Here is a 22136-nt window from a genome sequence, read left to right as displayed (position 1 = left end):
CAGCCACTTACATGTTAATTTCACGAGCAGGCTGTTCCGTTGATTTGGATCAACCGGAACCCTCGTCATCGTAACCGACGGAGTGCTTCCATCCATCTCTATCCATTTGCCATACTCCTTTCACACTCTCACAAACTTAACTCCTCCTACTTCTCCTCTTACATTCATTTTCCTGTAACTCGAGGGCATACCTCAGCATCATCCCCACTATTTTCTGTCTTTTCCAACTAAGGTAACTATGTATCTACAGCAAAACACCTGTTCCTATCCATCTATCATACCTTTCAACACCCGCCATAAAGTCACCATCCTCAAATCCACTCACATCTCACTTAACGGGGTTTACTCTTGTGAGTTACTTGGTGACCTCTCTGGTGCGATATACAAAGCACCCAGTACACTCTTTAAAGGGGTTGGCATTAGGAAGGACATCCAGCCATAGAAACCATGCCAAAGTAGACATTGGCGCTTGGAGCAGTCCTCTGGATCACAAGCGTCTGCTCAAGAATCCAACTCATACCAGCATAGAAAATAAATCCCTTATTTGTTTCAGTTATGAGACTGCAGCCATGCTGGGGAACCACCTTGAAGAATTTTCATTTGAATGATTCAACCCCACTACTCTTTTTTTTTAAGCCTGGTATTTATTCTATCAGTTCCTTTTGCTGAACTGTTAAGTTCCAGAAATGTAAACACACCAACACTGCTCATCAAGCAGTGGTTGGGGACAAACACAGATACAAAGACACACACACACAAGATGAGTGTGAGTGTGTGTGTGTGTATATATATATATATACAATAGGCTTCTTTCAGTTTCCATCTACCAAATCCACTCGCAAGGTTTTGGTCAGCCTGAGGCTAGAGTAGCCACACAGTGGAACTGAACCTGAAACCATGTGGTTGGGAAGCAAGCTTCTTGATGCACCTGGACACATAAACAGTGGTTTTTTTTACCTGGAGGGTCACTGGGCATTTTGGGTCTTAACAATCAGACATCCCCACCCAGGTGATCCAGGCAGGATTGGTCAAATGCCAGCTTGTGTCCAGTAAAAAGTATCATTTCCTGATCCACTGCTACTTTGAGCAATCATCTCTGCTGCCTATATGGTTGGTCAATTTGATGGCCTCAATGATGTTACTAGGTTTGTCTGACTAGGTGTCTATTTTAAAACACACACATACACACACACACACACACACACATGAGGAGGTGCTGAAAAGTTCCTAGCTAAAAGGGTGTTGTGAAAAGCCTGGCTGGAGGCCCAATCTTCCGAGTTCTTTTACAGGGCTTAGAAAAAGTGAAGGACTTCTGCAATAATTGTGTGAATCTGAGAGGGGAATATGTTGAATAAAATCATAATTAACAGATCTACCTATATTTTCTTTTACCTAAAGCCATGAACTTTTCAGCACCTCCTGTATATAAATATATATATATATATATTATATATATTATATATCAATAATGTGAAGGCGCATGGCTCAGTGGTTAGAGCGTCGAGCTTACGATCATGAGGTTGTGAGCTCGAATCCCGGACCGGGCTGCGGGTTTGTGTTCTCGAGCAAGGCACTTTATTTCACGTTGCTCCAGTTCACTCAGCTGTAGAAATGAGTTGCGACGTCGCTGTGTGCAAAGCTGTATCGACCTTTGTCTTTCCCTTGGATAACACTGGTGGCGTGGAGAGGGGAGGCTGGTATGCATGGCGACTGCTGGCCTTCCATAAAAAACCTTGCACGGGACTTGTATCTAGGAAGGTAACTTTCTAGGTGCAATCCCATGGCATTCATGACCGAAGGGGTCGTGTTTCCCTTATATATCAATATGTGACGCGCGTGTGTATCGTTGACGATATTTTTTCCTCCATCTTCTCTTCCTTGGATCTTCTGTTTTCCTATGTTTCTGATGAAGAGCTCCGCTCGAAACATTAAATCCTCCTTCTTTCTTTCCTTTCCTGAGCGTCCAATAACACTATACTTATTCCATGTCCTTGCGTTGTGTTTTCTCTTTGTACTTTCATGTTTGGATTAGCTATTTATTTATTTATATATATATATATATATCGTCGATTGGGATCACGTGGATGAGAAAGGCGTGATCCAGAGAGGAGTGGACAGCGTGCTGTGACCAACGGGTGTCAAATGGACACCTGACAGACTGGTCGGTCAAAGTGATCAAAGTGATATATATATATATATATATATTATGATGGACTCTCCCATTGAAGACGATGTATGAGTGTTCAGCAAATGGTTTGTTTATAGTGATCAAATGTCCGTGCTGCACACAAGCTCACTCTCTCCATCAAATCAACATTGTCTGAACAGGTGCACACAGGTGTACCACGTGTCAGGTGTCAAAGTGATTGCAGAGCATCGTGGAGATGAAGTGTTTTACTCAAGAACATAACACACCACCACGCTTTGGAACTGAAATCACGATCTTACAATTGTGAGTGCAACATCCTAACTACTAGGCCATGTGCCCTCACGTATATATAAATATATAGCACTGATACAAAATAAGACAGGTGTATGTGTATTATTAATAGGTATTATGACATTTTCACAAAGTAATATCTCTCTCTCTCTCTTCTCTCTGTATATATATATTATATATATATAATATATATATATTACACACACAACATATATATAATATAATATATATATACACACACACCACACACATATATATATATATACACCACACACACATATATATACACACACACACATATATATATACACACACACACATATATATATATACAACACACACACACACATATATAAACACACACACACACACATATACACACACACACACCATATATACACACACACACACATATATACACACACACACACATATATACACACACACACAACACACATAATACACACACACATATATATACACACACCACCACACACACATATACACACAACACACACACATATATACACACACACACACACACACATATATACACACACACACACACACATATATACACACACACACACACATATATATACACCACACACCACACATATATCACCCACACACACACACACCATATATATATATATATATTACACACACACACACACACACATACATACATACATACACATATATATATAAATGTAATATTTATTACAAAGCCACACAAAAGCGAATGTAACCTTTTGTATGAAATGTTTTAAATAGCTGTCATGATTCCATCCAGAATGTCATGTCATTTTTTAAAGCCATACAAAAAAAAAAAAAGAAAAGAAAAGGAAGAACTAATCTATTTATTTATACAAGGAAAAAAAACTTTTAGAGTGGTTCAGCCAGCCACTTAAATATTTAATTTAAGAACTATGTTAATGGTCAATTGAATATTCACCTGTCGCATATTTACTACGTACTGGTTGTCTCTGGTGACCTTGGCTTGCAAAATTACCTGTGACATACACGCGTATAACCAGCACGTTCTCACAATCACACATCTATCTATCTATCTATCTATCTATATACATACATACCAAGCTTGTTTGGCTTTTCTTCTCATATGTGAACAGGAACGACTTATATTCGTGTCGTTTCATCACCGGTTCATTTTCTTTTAATTGAACAATGAGTTGTAAATGGCTTCATTTATTATTTGGGAACCAAGGCATTAAATGTACAGGAATATATAAAGAAACAATGAGTGAATGTCGACAGACGGTCTTTTAAGGAAACGTAAGATAGGATAGGCTTGAATGGAATATTGGGCAAGGCAAATGGGAGGGCTGAGACACTAACGTCTATCTATCTATGCAACACACACACACACATAATATATACAATCATGCTCACACATATTCATCCTGTTACACTGGGACATTTTCTTCGATAACAAAGTAGTAGTGTTCCCAAAATGAAGGTGCGTGTGTGTGTGTAAGAGAGTACGTATGTGCGTATGAAAGAGGGCTGGTGATCTTGACGTGTGCGTGTGTTTAGGTGTGAAAATGTGGGAAAAGTACCAATTTCTTACAAGCGGGTCATATTTGGGAAATTTCAACGCAAGAGTTGGAAAGGACTATGTTTCATGGCCTGTTTTAGGTTGATATGGGATTGGAAAATGTAATAAAAAGGGAGTAGCTCTTGTGATATTTTGTACTGAGTATAATCTAGTTGTTACCAACACTCTTTAAGCAGATAGATAAATATAAAACCACCTGGATGCACCCAAGAACTAAACACATGCATCTCATAGATTATATTTTGATCAGAAAACATGATCCGAAAGAAGTTTCTAGTGTTTGGGCCATGAGAGGAGCATCGTCTAGTGTGTGGAAATACAAATTTTTCAATAATACCTAAAAACCGACAGTCTGGTCCTAAGGTACCCAAAAGGTTAAATGCGGCAAACTTTAAATCATCAAGCAACTTGCAAAGATTCCATGATGCTATAGAACAGTGCTTTTCAAACTTTTTGCTGGAGCAGAACCCCAAGGAAACATTCCACTGGTTTGGGGAACCCCCTGTGCAATAATTTAATAGTCTTAGGCACACATATCTGCACAGGAAAATTTAAAATTACTGCCGATTTTAGCAATTTTGTAACTTCTTGCGGAACCCCTGGACTGTACTGGCAGAACCCTGGTTGAAAACCACTGCTATAGAAAGTATTAATCTTGACCCAAACAATCTATGGGAAGATTTCAAAACAAAAGTATTTCAGGCTGCAAGTTCATCAGTGGGATTTAAATCTCATAAATCCAGTGACTGGTTCTCAGACAGATCAACAGAAATTCATGATCTACTTTTAGAAAAACAATGCTTAGGCAATACATTTCTTTCTCAGTCCTTGAACCCTAACTCAAATGAAGCTTACAAAAAGCTGAAAGGGAAAGTGCAGACTGCTCTAAGGAAAATTAAACAGGAATAGTGGAATGATAGAGCAAAAACGGTGCAAGAAGCAACTGATAAAAATGACTTCAAGGGTTTGAACTCTTATGTTAAGGAGTTATATGGACCCAAAATCTTCTTCAATAGCTCCAGTGAGGACAGCAAATGAACATTTGCTTCTCACTGACACCACTTCTATTCATAAGCGTTGGGTAGAACATTTTTCTGCACTTTTGAATGGGCCATTATCCGCTGACATGAGGATGATAGAAAAAATCGAACACCTTCCAGTTATATATTTCTTTACTACCCACAAGGGGCTAAACACAGAGGAGACAAACAAGGACAGACAAACGGATTTAGTCAATTACATCAACCCCAGTGCGTAAATGGTACTTAATTTATCGACCCTGAAAGGATGAAAGGCAAAGTCGACCTCGGCGGAATTTGAACTCAGAACGTAACGAAAGATGAAATACCGTTAAGCATTTTGCCTGGCGTGCTAACGTTTCTGCCAGCTCGCCACCTTCTTCCAATTATAGAGGAGATGGCATTTGAACCAGCTCTAAATGACATTTATTTAACTGTGAATAAGTTGAATAACAATAAGTCTCCAGGGTCTGTGCAGAGGTCTTGAAATATGGGAGTGACAACATGTTTGAACTCTTAAATATATTAATTTGTCAGAGAAAGTGCCTCAAGACTGGATTGATGCTATTTCAGTCTCCTTCTATAAATCGGGGCCAAAGGATCTGTGTGGTAATTTTTGTGGGATTTCGCTTTTGCCTGTGGTTGGAAAGGTACTTGCTCACATTTTGTTGGAACATTTAAATACCTTCATAATACCAAATATAGTGTCTGAACTCAGTATGGTTTTCATTCCTCCAGGGGCACATCTGATTGTATCTTTACTATCAGACAATTGCAAGTAAAGTGCATTGAACAGAATCTTGCTCTATACTATTGCTTTGTTGATTTGAGCAAAGCATTCGAAATTGCTAATTGAAATGCTCCGTGGCTAATTCTAAGGAAAATAGGTTGTCCAGAAAAACATGATCAGGGCTTGCATCAAGATATGAAAGCTAGAGTTAATTTTGGTTGTAGGCTCTCTGAATCTTTTCCCATGGAAAATGGAGTAAAGCAAGGAGACCTTGAAGCACCCATCCTCTTTGCAATATACACTGCTATTGTGTTGTCATATGTTTTTCAAAACTCTGAGGAGGGTATTTACAAAAAATATCGAACAACAGGGAATGTTTTTAATCTGACCAGACTGAAATTCAAAATGAAGGTTTTCACTTCACTCATTAGGGAGCTTTTATATGCTAATGATTGCAATCTTGTCAGTTATTCTGGAATCTCTTGTATCAGCATTTGACCCAGCTTGTAATGAGTTTGGCTTGACCATCAACTTGAAAAATATAGTTGTAATGCATTAACCTGCATGTGGTACCGTTTGTAACCCCACTAAAATTTTTGTTAAGAGTAAGTTACTTGAGGTTGTCAATTTGTTCATCCACCTTGGAAGCTCTGTACAAAATGATGGAAATCTTGATACAGAAGTACATCTGTGAATTCAAAGAGCAGCAAAAGCATTTGGTGACTTGGAGTCACACGTTTGGTGCCAGTGACATAAATAAGAATACAAAGCTGGCTCTTTACAAATCATTTGTCTTACTATCCCTGTTGTATTCTTGTGAAACATAAATATGTTATGAAGACATTTTAAATTGTTAGAACAATTCCACCAAAAATGCCTTCATCGTATTTTAAACATTAAATGAAGTTCTTTTACTCCAAACACAGATGTCCTTGCATCTGCAGGCATCATTTCAATTAAAGAGATGATTTTGAGAAACCAAATGAGATGGTGTGGCCATATTGTTCGAATGGAAGATGAACAGATGCTGAAACAGCTGTTTTATGGTGAGCTTGCAGAGGGGAAACGCTATCGGCGTAAACCTAAAGAAAGGTTTAAGGACGGCATAAGGACTACTGTGATGAAGTCACTTGGAATGGTCCCAGAGGACATGGAAACCCTTGCTTTGAATCAAGCTCGATGGCGAACAAAAGTGTGGAGTGGAGTGAAAGTGTTTGAAGAGTCCAAGATAATGTATGTAAGAATCAAAAGAGATTTAAGGAAGAATGTTACAATCAAGAAGGTGAATCACAACGATTTCTTTGTGTGCACAGTTTGTGACAGACCATGCTTTTCTTTTGCAGGCCTGAAATCTCATTTGTGAACCCATGGAAAACAAACCTCTGCCAACTATTCTGCCTCTATGTCTATGTACACCTTCATTGGACACTAAACTCGGCTTGCGAAGATCTGTCGAGGCAAGTGAAATCAAAATCCAATCAAATTCGATGACTGGCACCTGTGCCAGTGGAGCGCTAAGAGCACCATCCGAGTGTGACTGTTGCCAGAGCAGCTGACTGGCTTCCATGCAGGTGGCATGTAAAAATGCTGGTGGCACGTGGAAAAACATTCAAGTGAGGTCATTGCCAGTGCAGGTGGCATGTAAAAAACACCATTTGAGTATGGCCGTTGCCAGTACCGCCTGACTGGCCCTCATGCCGGTGGCACGTAAAAGGATCCACTACACTCTCGGAGTGGTTGGCGTTAGGAAGGGCATCCAGCTGTAGAAACTTTGCCAGATCAGATTGGAGCCTGGTGCAACCATCTTGGTTCACCAGTCCTCAGTCAAATCGTCCAACCCATGCTAGCATGGACAGCAGATGTTAAATGATGATGATGATGATAATGATACATGCACAAATACATAAAGGCACTACGCTTATTATTATATTAGGAGATGGAAGCATTCAGTTCAACAATAAATTCTATGTTTTTTTTTGTTTTGTCTTTTAATCAAAAATATAAAAGGGTAAAGACCCCCTTTGGTCATGAATGACCATGGGATTGCACCTAGAAAGTTACCCTCCCAGGCACAAGTCCGGGCAAGGTTGTTTTTATGGAAGACCAGCAGTCGCCCATGCATACCAGCCTCCCCTCTTCACGCCACCAGTGTTATCCAAGGAAAAGGCAAAGGGGCCGATACAACTTGGCACCTGTGACGTCGCAACTCATTTCTACAGCTGAATGAACTGGAGCAACGTGAAATAAAGTGTCTTGCTCAAGAACACAACATGCAGCCCGCTCCGGGATTCGAGCTCACAACCTCACGATCGTAAGCTCGACGCTCTAACCACTGAGTCACGCGCCTTCACTCTTAATATCAAAAATATAATACTGAACTTATTGTATACAGTGCTCAAGTGCAAATGGATTGTTATTGCTGTTGTTTATGCTGTCAATGTTGCCATTGTTAATGTTGTTTCCCATTCAGCAATATAAAAATAAATAATGTGTTTTTGTTGCTTTGTATGTTAAATATAAAGTAAGCTGTGAAATTCTGACGCTCTCTCTCAGTTTCCTGTAAGTCATAATAATGAATGAATTCATTTTAAATTGTATTCAAAGTTCACTATAGAAGCAAATAAATTATGTTTTCATCCCTGCTTTAAAAAACTAACTCTCTCTACCAACTCATGTAGTTGTTTCTATCGAAACTGTAAAACTCACCTCTTTCACACAGTTACACCTTACGGGCAGACATTAATATAAAGTCGTCTTTTAATACTAAGTAGCTACAGCACAAGTTTCTGAATACTATTCTCTCTTATGACTCACCTAATTCAAGAACTGTACAAACTGTACAGGCGTAGGAGTCGCTGTGTGGTAAGTAGCTTGCTTACCAACCACATGGTTCCGGATTCAGTCCCACTGCGTAGCACCTTGGGCAAGTGTCTTCTACTATAGCCTCGGGCCAACCAAAGCCTTGTGAGTGTATTTGGTAGATGGAAACTGAAAGAAGCCCGTCGTATATATGTGTGTATATATATATATGTGTGTGTGTGTATGTTTGTGTGATGTATTTGTCCCCCCCCCCCACATCACTTGATAACCGATGCTGGTGTGATTACGTCTCCGTAACTTAGCGGTTCGGCAAAAGAGACTGATAGAATAAGTACTAGGCTTACAAAGAATAAGTCCTGGGGTCGATTTGCTCGGCTATAGGTAGTGCTCCAGCATGGCCACAGTCAAATGACTGAAACAAGTAAATGAGTAAAAACAAAAGCAAAAAAAAAACATAAAAGGAATCTATCTCTATATCTATTAGTCTATTAATATTAATATCTATCTAATTCTGCGCCCTACATATCTTTATCTCTGTAAACCCTACTCCCCAGCTTTCCATGAAAAAAAAAAAAAAAGAAACTAACTCCACCTATGGAATAAAAATTCTTGAATGTATAGCTTTGCATTTATGATTATTGTAAAAGAATATATCTTTGTTCACTATCACACAATTAACTACTGTCTTTTTTTTTTAGTGGTGTGGCTGAAAGAACTTTCTCAGTGCTAAAGCAATCAAATCATACTGTGTAATAAGCCAGTGGGAACCACAGACATCCACAATTCCCTGACCCGTCCCATTCCTGTCATATATGGAGGTATTGTAGCTGCTATATAGCTTTCTATACTAGTTTTGGATATATCCAATGAGATTGTTCACTGATGACATCACAACAGTTTATTTCATTTATGACTTAATTCTGTCTCGTGTATAGATACTCTTTGCTCTCTTTTACATGTTTCAGTCATTTGACTGCGGCCATGCTGGAGCACCACCTTTTAGTCGTGCAAATCGACCCCGGGACTTATTCTTTGTAAGCCCAGTACTTATTCTATCGGTCTCTTTTGCCGAACCGCTAAGTGACAGGGACATAAACACACCAGCATCGGTTGTCAAGCAATGCTAGGGGTACAAACACATACACATACATACATATACATATATATACATATATACGACAGGCTTCTTTCAGTTTCCGTCTACCAAATCCACTCACAAGGCATTGGTCGGCCCGGGGCTATAGCAGAAGACACTTGCCCAAGGTGCCACGCAGTGGGACTGAACCCGGAACCATGTGGTTGGTTAGCAAGCTACTTACCACACAGCCACTCCCTTACAAAATAGCTTGACTAATTATAATTATAATACTAATTATAATACTTCCAGCAAAAGCAGCTTTATAACTCCAACATGTAATACTGCCATATCAATATTGCTGGGCGAAATGCTTAGCCGTATTTTGTCTGTCTTTACATTCTGAGTTCAAATTCCACCAAGGTCGACTTTGCCTTTCATCCTTTCGGGGTCAATAAATTAAGTACCAGTTGCATACTTGGGTTAATCTAATTGACTGGTCCCCTCTCCCAAAATTTAGGGTCTTGTGCCTAGAGCAGAAAAGAATATAGTTCACACATCCATCACAAGGTATATAACAATATGTATGTAAACCCACCAATACAGTATATATGCCATCTCCAACATACAGTATATATATCACCTCCAACAGGTAGTATATTTATACTACCTCCAACATACAGTATATGAGGTGGTATCAAAAGGTTCCTGGACTCTTACTTGTTTCAGTCATATGACTGTGACCATTCTGGAGCACCGCCTTTAGTTGAGCAAATCGACCCCAGGATTTATTCTTTGTAAGCCTAGTACTTATTCTATCAGTCTCTTTTGCTGAATCGCTAAGTTACGGGGACGTAAGCACACTAGCATTGGTTGTCAAGCGATGTTGGGGGGACAAACACAGACACACAAACATATACACACGCATATATATATATATATATATATATATATATATACTTTATTTAAAGCAGCAGAAAATTCAACAAAATCTGTTACTCTCAGTTTCTCGTTGCCGTTCATCAGACAGTTTTTGTTAGAATGGAACCGATATATCGGTTCCATTCTAACAAAAACTGTCTGATGAACAGCAACGAGAAACTCAGAGTAACAGATTTTGTTGAATTTTCTGCTGCTTTAAATAAAGCATATTACTCTACCACTGGTATTTGAGTACTCTTTTTTTCCACCTTGTTTCACATTTATGTGTTTACTCTGGTATATATATATATACACATATATACGATGGGCTTCTTTCAGTTTCCGTCTACCAAATCCTCTCACAAGGCTTATAGAAGACACTTGCCCATGGTGCTATGCAGTGGGACTGAAACCGGAACCATGTGGTCGGTAAACAAGCTACTTACCACACAGCCACTCCTGCGCCTTATATATATATATACATACATATATATATAACAGAAATATGTTACAAAAGAAAATAGAAACTACATGAGGAAATGTAAGGGGAAAGTAAGAAGAAGAATATGCGAAAATGCACATTGGAAATCAAAAAAGTAAAGGCTTTTTATGAAAAAGTAATGTTAGATATATACACTCAAATGGTGCTTTTTAGGTGCCCACCTGCACAGGAGCCAGTCCAGCGGCACTGGCAACGATCTTGCTCAGTGGTCATCAAATGGTGGTGTTGGGGGTACAAATGCTGACACAAAGACACAGATTATATATATATATATTTCTTTACTACCCACAAGGGGCTAAACACAGAGAAGACAAACAAGGACAGACAAAGGGATTAAGTCGATTACATCGACCCCAGTGCGCAACTGGTACTTAATTTATCGACCCCGAAAAGATGAAAGGCAAAGTCGACCTCGGCGGAATTTGAACTCAGAACGTAACGGCAGACGAAAAACGAATACGCATTTCGCCCGGCGTGCTAACGTTTCTGCCAGTCGCCGCCTTATATATATATATATACAACCATCCGAATGTGGCCGTTGCCAGCGCTGCCCCGACTGGACTCGTGCCGGTGGCACATAAAAAGTGTCATCCGATCGTGGCTGTTTGCCAACCTCGTCTGGCACCTGTGCCGTTGGCACGTAAAAAGCACCCACTACACTCACGGAGTGGTTAGCGTTAGGAAAGGCATCCAGCTGTAGAAACATTGCCAGATCAGACTGGGCCTGGTGCAGCCTTCTGGCTTCCCAGACCCCAGTTGAACCATCAAACCCATGCTAGCATGGAAAGTGGACGTTAAACGAAGATGATGATGATGATATATGGTTGGAAAGCAAGATTTTTACCACACAGCCCCTCCTGCACCTATAAGCCATGCCTGCACCAATAAAAAGTAGGTAAATCAGCCACCGGATGCTGAAACCTGGGAGTATGCATGCATTTGACAATAATCCTTTCCTTATTTGCCACAAGGGCTATGTATTGGGGGAACATAAGGACAAATCACAAACATAGTAGTTGGTGAGGGAGCAGGGGTGGAGAGATGCAGAATCAGTTATGAATAAAAAAAATACACAAAAGAAATGAAATGAGCTGTCCCCAAAGGGGATGGGCAGTCAAACAAGGCCAATCTAAGAACTTTATAGATCTAGGATTACCTTAACTACCAGGTGCAAGTTCCCTCTCTCACCTGTATTCTCTGACCTACAGGCAAATGCTGAGAACTTGCCCATTCATTAGGGCCATTCTCATTTCCATCACGCTCACCTACACTTCAACCAAAAGATTCCCTAAAGGGCAGTAGCTCCCTCTGTCACCACCAACACTTAATAATAATAATAATAATAATAATAATAATAATAATAATAGCAATAACAATAATAATCTGAATATAAATTGGTGGGAACGTAAGTGAATTTTCATAGTTTGTAGGGGAACTTAGACAAGAATAATAATTGAAGGGTACATATTTAAAGACAGGGGTGATGGTGATGGTGGTGAAAGGAGAGGTAAGACAATAGAGTTGTTTACCTCCATAACCTGAGATCTTTTCCCATTTATGACAATGTTTATTCTGTAGCGCTATTATTACTGTTGTTGTTGTTGTTACTATTATTATTATTATTATTACTATTATTATTATTACTATTATTATTATTACTATTATTATTATTATTATTACTATTATTATTATTATTATTACTATTATTATTATTATACTATTATTATTACTATTATTATATTATTATTACTATTATTATTATTACTATTATATTATTATTACTATTATTATTATTATTACTATTACTATTATTATATTACTATTATTATATTACTATTATTATTATTATTATTACTATTTTATTATTATTACTATTATTATTATTATTATATTATTACTATTATTATTATATTACTATTATTATTATTACTATTATTATTACTATTATTATTACTATTATTATTATTATACTATTATTATTATATTATTATTACTATTATTATTACTATTATTATTATTATTACTATTAGTACTATTATTACTATTATTATTATTATTAGTAGTACTATTATTATTATTATTATTATTATTATTATTATCGTTGTTGTTGTTGTTATATGGCTTACTTTCTCCCTTTTATCTTTGTATGTTTGCGTAAATTCCATTGAAGATTAATACCACTATGCTTTTAGGCTATTTAAACATTGCACCAACTTAGGCTTTCACTTCTCTTGCCTACCTCCTTTTTTTCTTCCTTTCTGCTTCTTGTTTCCTTCTTCTGACCTTTTGTTTGTATGTTTGTATACGGTGTGCTGTCACACACACCACACACATCCACGTGTATAATACACACGCACACACACATGTGTATCTTTCTTTCTCTCTCTCTCTATATATCATCATCATCATCGTTTAGCGTCCGTTTTCCATGCTAGCATGGGTTGGACGGTTCAACTGGGGGTCTGTGAAGCCAGAAGGCTTCATCAGGCTTAGTCAGATCTGGCAGTCTTTCTACGGCTGGATGCCCTTCCTAACGCCAACCACTCCGTGAGTGTAGTGGATGCTTTTTACGTGCCACCTGCACAGGTGCCAGACAGAGCTGGCAAACGGCCACGAACGGATGGTGCTTTTTATGTGCCATATACATATATATATATGTATGTATGTATGTATGTATGTATGTATATATATATATATATAATATATATATATAATATATATATATATATATATATATATGTATGTATGTATGTATGTATGTATGTATGTATGTATATATATATATATATATAATATATATATATATATATATATATGTATGTATGTATGTATGTATGTATATATTATATATATATATATGTATATATATATATATATATATATTATATGTATTACATATATATATTATATATACTGTGGCCATGCTGGGGCATTGTCTGGAAGAATTTTAGATGAACAAGTCAACTCCAGTGCTTGTTTTCTGAAGCCTGGCACTTATCCTATTGGTTTCTTTTGCTGGACTGCTAAGTTATGGGGATGTAAACACACCAACACCAGTTGTCAAGCAGTGGTAGGGGACCAAACAGAAAGGCCTACACACACACACACTAGCAACTCCTCTCCACAATCTTTATTTTCTCAACTACTCCCACTAATGCTTATATAATGTGAAGTAGTCATGTATCTCTTCCACAGCAAAAACACCTAGGCTCATCTCTATCCTACTTTAACCTCTCAACATGAAGCAGTCTCCCACCATCTCAAAGACATTCCTCACTCAGTTAAAGGGAATTTCTGTCAAACCATCTAACCCATGCCATCATAGAAAACAATTTCTAAATGATGATAATGATGATGATAAACACATACAAAGGTCATAAGGTCATTGTCAATGCTCCCTGATTAAACCATTGTCAACAAAAAAGTTTACTCAATAAGGTCAATTATCAGGCACTTGCTGGTCATCTATTTAAAGCTATGGAGGACCAAGGTCTGTCCACATTTACAGTTTGCATCTCCTGGAATGCTCTTTATCAGTCACCATATCATAAACATCTTGCTTCCTAGGGAATCAACTCATTAAAACTTCAAAATTCTAGGGACTGACTTGGTAGAAGCCCACAAAACTATTTATCATCTTTCCAACAACTTAGGCCAACTTTCTGAATTCAATATCTCTACCACCAGTGGACATGCTTATAAAATACAAAATACAATGTAGCATCCATGGTTTTCAGAAAATATTTTTTCATATTCAAATTTGTCAAAACAAGGATTAAACTACCCCTGTTAGTTGTTAGCTGCCAGAACACTGCGTCCTTAAGAAATTCCATGGTTCTGAAATACTGAAGGATGACCACAAGACACTAAACCTCATGGAGGAGATGAAAAAGGACTGAGATTTCTGGCACCTATGCAAGAGCCCTGTACTGGTGCTGAATAAAAAGCATTCATGTTGGTGCCATGTATGTGTGTGGACGAGGGCGCATGGCTTAGTGGTTAGGGCATTTGGCTCATGATCGTAAGGTCGGGAGTTCAATTCCCGGCGACGCGTTGTGTCCTTGAGCAAGACACTTTATTTCACGTTGCTCCAGTCTACTCAGCTGGCAAAAATGAGTTGTACCTGTATTTCAAAGGGCCAGCCTTGTCACACTCTGTGTCACGCTGAATCTCCTTGTGAACTACGTTAAGGGTACATGTATCTGTGGAATGCTCAGCCATTTGCACGTTAATTTCACGAGCAAGCTGTTCCGTTGATCGTATCAGCTGGGACTCTCGTCGTCGTAACCGACGGAGTGCTCCTATATGTGTGTGGACAAATGTGATATTGTGCTTATATATGTGCTTGTTGATAAAATGCATTATGAAGAAAATTTATAATTTCCTTTTCTTTTCTTTTTTTTTTTGGTTTCAGATTTACACTGAAGAAAAGTACAAGACAGTTAAATGATTCTAGTCTGCCATGCCATTGGGAAACTATAGTAAAATTTTCGAAATATTAAAGAGGAATTAATTTAAAATTCACTGGATTTTACAAAAAAAAAAAAAAATCCCCAAAAAACAAAACAAAAATATGTGTCTATAACACATAAGAAATCTATTTTTAATAATAGAATAAAAAAAAATTTAGTCAAATATCCTTTGTGACAAAAAGATTTTTTGCTGGATTCTTTGAACCTCCTTTCTGGAGGTAGTGTGACATTGTGAAAAATGGATATGTCTGTGAAACATTTTACGATAAACTTAGAACATGATATCGACGAACATTATCAATATCAACCAGGTGAGATACTCCGGGGATCTATACAGCTATCTCTCTCCAGTCCAACTTTACTCCGAACCATTATGATCAGTGTTCTTGGTGAGGGGCGGGTCTGTTGGGAAGACAATCAACAACAAAACCAAGCAAGCGAGATATACATGGACGCCTCAAAGTTGATTATGGACATGAAGAATACAGAACCACTGAGTTTGAATGCCGGTCCACATAATTTCCCTTTTGACTATCAGCTACCATATAATTTACCCTCTTCCTTCATCGGAAAATACGGTAATGTGACGTACGTATTAAAAGCAATTATTTCTGGAGACAGAGTTGGTGAAACTAACATTACCAGCGAGCCTTTCTTAATTGTCAGACCATTACCATTGTCTGCCGCACTCTTAAAGCCAAAAAATATAACACACCAGAAGAAAGCATGGAAGGGGTGTACATTTGGTAAGATATTGATGGATGTGACAATAAAAAAATCAGGTTTAGTCCCTGGGGAAGATATACTTATTGATGCCGATATTACAAACCGAAGTCCTAAAGTTATCTATGCAATTCAAGCTTCCCTCTTGATGAACAGTACTTACCATGCACAGAAGAAAAGCATCAGTTTCCTACAGGTGGTAAACAAGCGGCGAGACGAATACGAAATGGGGTACTGCGAAGGTCGAAAGTGGAGAAATGTGCGTTTAGCTGTCCCTCCTTATATCCCAGAATCTAACCTAGACTACTGTGACCTGATTGAGGTGGAATATTCATTCCAGTTCAAGCTGGAAATGGCAGACAACACTGAAATGCGGATCGACACACCAATCACAATCGGAATGAAACCACAGGGTCTTGAAGTGCCAGAAAATGCCCAAGAAAGAGAGAAAGCTCAGATGCGTAATACTCGGTGGATGAGGAACACCGACAGAAATGCCCTGGGATCGGATGATTTCAATCATGAAGATGAAATATTAAGTGAATTGAACCACAAGACTAATTCTTGGCATGTGGGTGGAGCTGAGATTACCCAAGTGGAACGGAAAATGGTCAACCCATTGTTTGAGCAAAATGACGATCCTGAACAGAACAAAGATGAAGAAATCATGGAAGTTAGCCGGTTATGAAATGTGTCTGCTTTATATATATATATATATATATATATATATATATATATGCACACACACATGCATTATATACACATCACATATACAAATGTATATATGTACACACACACATATATACACACATGCATTATACATACATACATACATACATACATACACACACACGCATATATATATATATATAGGCCTGCTCGCTTAGCCTGCGGGGTGGCGTCATTTAAAGGCTAAAACAATGCGAAGCGCATTGTGACCAGCGATGTGTAGCAACATCTGACAGCCTGGTCAGTGACGGTCATGGTGATATATATTGTAGTGCACCTGAGCACTGTACACAATTATTATTATTATTATATATATATATAATATATATATATATATATATGTATGTATATATATATATATGTATGTATATGTATGTATAATGCCCTCTGGCATGTATGTATAATGCCCTCTATATATAAATTAATATGTTCAATAAGAAATAATTATTTTCGAAATTTATTCTCTTATGAGGTTTTCACGCTATCTACCTGACAATTTCTTGTTAAGTTTTCCTTATTAAGTAGTTGTCCTTAATTGCTATATATATATATATATATATATATATCAGTCGCCATGTTAGATCGGTTAGATATATATATATATATATATACACACATCAAATACACATAAATATGTACACACACACACACTTGCATACACACACATATATATAAAGAAACTTTAGGTTAGATCAAATATGTTTGAAAATCTTTCTCTCCATGGTAAATGCAATGATATTGTCTTCAGAAGCAGAAATATGTCCCAAACATATTTTACCTCATGGAAGTGCATGGCTTAGAGGTTAGGGTGATGGACTCACAATTGTAAGATTGTCGTTTCGATTCCTGGACTGGGCGATGCGTTGTGTTCTAGAGCAAAACACTTCATTTCATGTTGTTCCAGTCCACTCAGCTGGCAGAAATGAGTAATCCTGTGACGGACGTGCATCCTGTTCAGGTGAGGAATATATATATGCCACAAAAACTGAGAAACTGGTCTTGTGAATCTATATGACTTGAGAACTAACCTAAAGTCTGTATATTTTCCATCACTGCTTTGTGCCACCACTTACACACACACACACATATGCATACATACACACACACATATATATGCATACATACACACACACATATATGGATACATACACGCACACACATATATGCATACATACACACACAGACACACACCTGTATTTAAACAACATACACACATATGCATACATACACACACACAGACACACACCTGTATTTAAACAACACACACACACACACATATGCATACACACACAGACACACACCTGTATTTAAACATACACACAGACACACACACACATATATATATGCATACATACACACACCTGTATTTAAACAACACACACACACACATATATGCATACATACACACACACAGACACACACCTGTATTTAAACAACACACACACACACACACACATATGCATACACACACAGACACACACCTGTATTTAAACAACATACACACACACAGACACACACCTGTATTTAAACAACATACACACACACATATATGCATTCATACACACACACACACAGACACACACCTGTATTTAAACAACATACACACACACATGTATATTCTTTTATTCCTTTACCAATTCCAGTCATGACCCACAGACTTGATGTGGCATTGACTCAAAAAGGTTGTTTTTGAATTCCTCATTACACCACTATTCATATTTCTCAGACTGGTAGCTATTTTACCAACCAATATTTTACCAAAATGACTATTTTTAACATTTTCACTTTTTCCAAAACTTTTTTTATTTTAACGTTCAAAAATAAAAGACAAGAAAATGTTTCTATTACAAAAGCATTTAAAAAAATTTCTTTTAGTCTTATTTCAGACTAGCAGTATCGCCCGGCGTTGCTCGGGTTTGTAAGGGAAATAACTATATAAGCATTTTTAGAGAGTTATAGCCAAAAAATAGCAAAAAAATGCATTAAAAATGGAAAAAAATTGATGGTACATTTTTTTAAAAATCGTTGACTCATCGTAGACATTTTTAGAGAGTTACTTCCCTTATATAATAGCGAAAAAATGCATTAAAATGGAAAAAAAGGATGGTAAATTTTTTTTTAAAATCGTAGACTCATCGTAGATGCGCGCTAATACCCAGAAGGGCTCAATATGAATCACGACTATAAGATAACTGCACCGCAAAATGTGGGAGTAGTTAGGAATCTAAATCGTAGGAGACAGACACACAACTTCACTTTTATATATAAAGATTAAGTTCTTCCATTTGACCACCCATTACACTCTTGGAGTGGTTGGCATTAGGGAAGGCATCCAGCTGTAGAAACCATGCCAAATCAGATTGGAATATGGTGTAGCCCAACAGCTTACCAGTTTCAATCAAACCATCCAACCCATGCCAGCATGGAAAAGCAGATGCTAAGTGATGATGATGACTTGTATCAGTCACTGGACTGCGGCCATGCTGGAGTTCTGCCTTGAAGGGTTTCAGTCAGAAAGATGTAACCCAGTACTTACATTTCTTTTTTTTAAAAATCTTGCGTTTATTCTGTTTGTCATTTGCCAAACCACTAAGTAATGAGGAAGTAAACAAACTGACACTGGCTGCCAAGCAACAGGTAGAAGAAGAAGCAAACACACTCACACACATATATATATATATATATATATATACGAGGGGCTTCACACAGTTTCCATCTAGCAAATTCACTCAGGGTATTGGTTGAACTGGGGCTATTCCAAAAAATCATGAAGGTGCATGGCCTTTTGGTTAGGGGGTTATACTCACAATCACTAGATTGTGGGTTTGATTCTTGGAGCATACAGCACATTATGATCTTGAGCAAAACACTTCATTTTACATTGCCCTGTGGGTGGAAGAGTGGTAGAATTGATGACATAGCAGAAATGCTTCACGTTATATATTCCAACTCTCTACATTCTGAGTTCAAATCCCTCCTGATTGGAGAAGGCATTGGAAAGCCATTCCAGCTCCAGAGTGTTGGCTGTGGGGTCACTCCGAAAAGCTCTATCTGCGATGATTTCATCTCAATCGAAGGAGAGGGGCTTTCTCCATCCGGGTTGCGGATCCGTGGAATAAGCTGCCGGACGAGATAGTGAAGATGCTGATGACCGCTCGGTTCAAAGTCTCCCTTGACCACAAATGGCCTGAACTCTTTGCATGAACACCCTCCCTGTACATAACTCCATGTCCCCCTACATGGCCTTGCTTTTTGCTTTTTGAGCTAAAAAGTTAACTTAACTTAACTCATCCTAAGTCTATTAATGGTAACTGAAGTTCCAGCAATCTCATTCATGACAGCAGGGGGTGGGGCAGGTAAGGGCCTTCCCAGGTTGTATAGAGAGTGTTGGAGAAGGGTCACATGCACAGTACCAGCTGAAGGGCAGATCACCACTGGATTAGACTAGATCCAAGAAATCATACCCCGATCCCCTCCCTACACCAAAATTAACATATTCCAATTAATTATCTGCTTCTTTATTACCCACAAGGGGCTAAACATAGAGGGGACAAACAAGGACAGACAAACGGATTAAGTCGATTACATCGACCCCAGTATGTAACTGGTACTTAATTTATCGACCCCGAAAGGATGAAAGGCAAAGTCGACCTCGGCGGAATTTGAACTCACAACGTAGCGACGGGCGAAATACCGCGAAGCACTTTGCCCGGCGTGCTAACGTCTCTGCCAGCTCGCCGCCTTAACGAGTAATTTAGACATAGCTGTGTGGTAAGAAGTTTGCTTCCCAACTACATGGTTCTGAGTTCAGACCCACTGCGTGCTCCAGGCCAACCAAAGCCTTGTGAGTGGATTTGGTAGATGAAAACTAAAAGAAACCTATAGTACGTATACACATATGTGTGTGTGTGTGTGTGTGTATGTGTGTTTTATTGTCTCCTTGTTTTGACATCATATAATAATCGAAGACAAATGTCAGTCAGGGAAGTGGTGTCATTCATTTCCAATATTCTGCCAAACCAAGTCTGGCCCTGGGGAAATATTTCCATGGAAACAAGTTGGTGACAGGAAGGGCAGCCAACCATAGAAAATCCACCTCAAATTCTAGCCACCCGTGTGTGTATGGAAAAGTGGATGATAAAAACGATGATGGAGGGAATTTAATTTCTTTTAATCTATTGAAACATCTTGTTATGTAACAAATAAGGGCAGCTGTGTGGAACGTTGGTGAATAAACGAATAAAAGAATAACAGAACACAACTAAAGGAATAAACTTACCAGAGTCTTAGGTGCTAGAAGATCCAAATGGGAGCCAGGCTTTTCAGTTTGTGCAGATAACTTAAGGGGTTGCTGACTTGGTGATATGACCATTTTTGAGGAAGATTTTCTAGACGATTCAGTTGATGTACTGCCTGACTCAGCTGGGTCAGTACAAATGCAGTCATCATTTGGGTCAGCTTGGCTGAATGGTTGTTTCTGAAAATATAATAAATCTAGACAGAATTACTCAGGAATATCCCACATCAATACAGCCAAATGGTCATTGAAAATTCTGGTCTGAGAGCAGTTGCTATTTGTTAATTCTAATCATTTTTAGGTAGATCAGTCTTTTTGAACACAATTGCAGCGTGGAAGGTGTTTGTAAGCCATTTAAGAAACACACAAAAGCCGTTCGATTCACTTTAACATTTAAGTTTAATTTGTCAAAATATTTTCGTCGCTTTAAGACCGTGACCTGTTCACTGACAAAAATCCGTGCAAAAATCAGTGAACAGGTCGCGGCCTTAAAGCGATGAAAATATTTTGACAAATTAAACTTAGATGTTGAAGTGAATCGAACGGCTTTTGTGTGTTTCTTAAATGGCTTACAAACACCTTCCACGCTGCAATTGTTTTCGTTTCAGCACATGATCTCAGATCAAATCACTTGCTATGCAAGTACATCACCATAAGTCTTTTTGAAATTGTCCACTTTTATGTATCATCCTGATATAGGAGAATAAGATAACGCCAAATTTTATTGTAATTTTAAATTTAGGAATTCTGACAAGTTTGCAATTTCTATCATATATATAACTAGCAGTATAGCCCGGCGTTGCTCGGGTTTGTTTTTTAGTTGCGCTTA

General features: G+C 38.1%; 2 protein-coding genes across 2 annotated transcripts in view; one reads left to right on the top strand and one right to left on the bottom strand.

Moving 5' to 3' along the window:
* Positions 1-22136, bottom strand: part of LOC115222767 (coiled-coil domain-containing protein 180-like) — a 131538-nt gene that overhangs the window by 65256 nt on the left and 44146 nt on the right. The window contains exon 17 of the mRNA XM_029793066.2: positions 21290-21487. Within this exon, the coding sequence (XP_029648926.2) occupies positions 21290-21487 (198 nt within the window). The remainder of the gene's footprint in view (positions 1-21289; positions 21488-22136) is intronic.
* Positions 9285-17092, top strand: LOC115222917 (arrestin domain-containing protein 1). Its single transcript, XM_029793309.2, has 2 exons — positions 9285-9406; positions 15501-17092. The coding sequence occupies exon 2, from the start codon at positions 15797-15799 to the stop codon at positions 16967-16969; it is 1173 nt and encodes a 390-aa protein (XP_029649169.1). The 5' UTR covers positions 9285-9406; positions 15501-15796; the 3' UTR covers positions 16970-17092.

This window comes from Octopus sinensis, linkage group LG21, assembly GCF_006345805.1.
Source record: "Octopus sinensis linkage group LG21, ASM634580v1, whole genome shotgun sequence".
Taxonomy (NCBI): Eukaryota; Metazoa; Mollusca; class Cephalopoda; order Octopoda; family Octopodidae; genus Octopus; species Octopus sinensis.
This window is presented reverse-complemented; position numbering and strand designations above follow the sequence as displayed.

Bases quoted from the DNA above. Each gene is read 5' to 3' on its own strand.
- LOC115222917 (XM_029793309.2), top strand. From the start codon at position 15,797: ATGGATATGTCTGTGAAACATTTTACGATAAACTTAGAACATGATATC.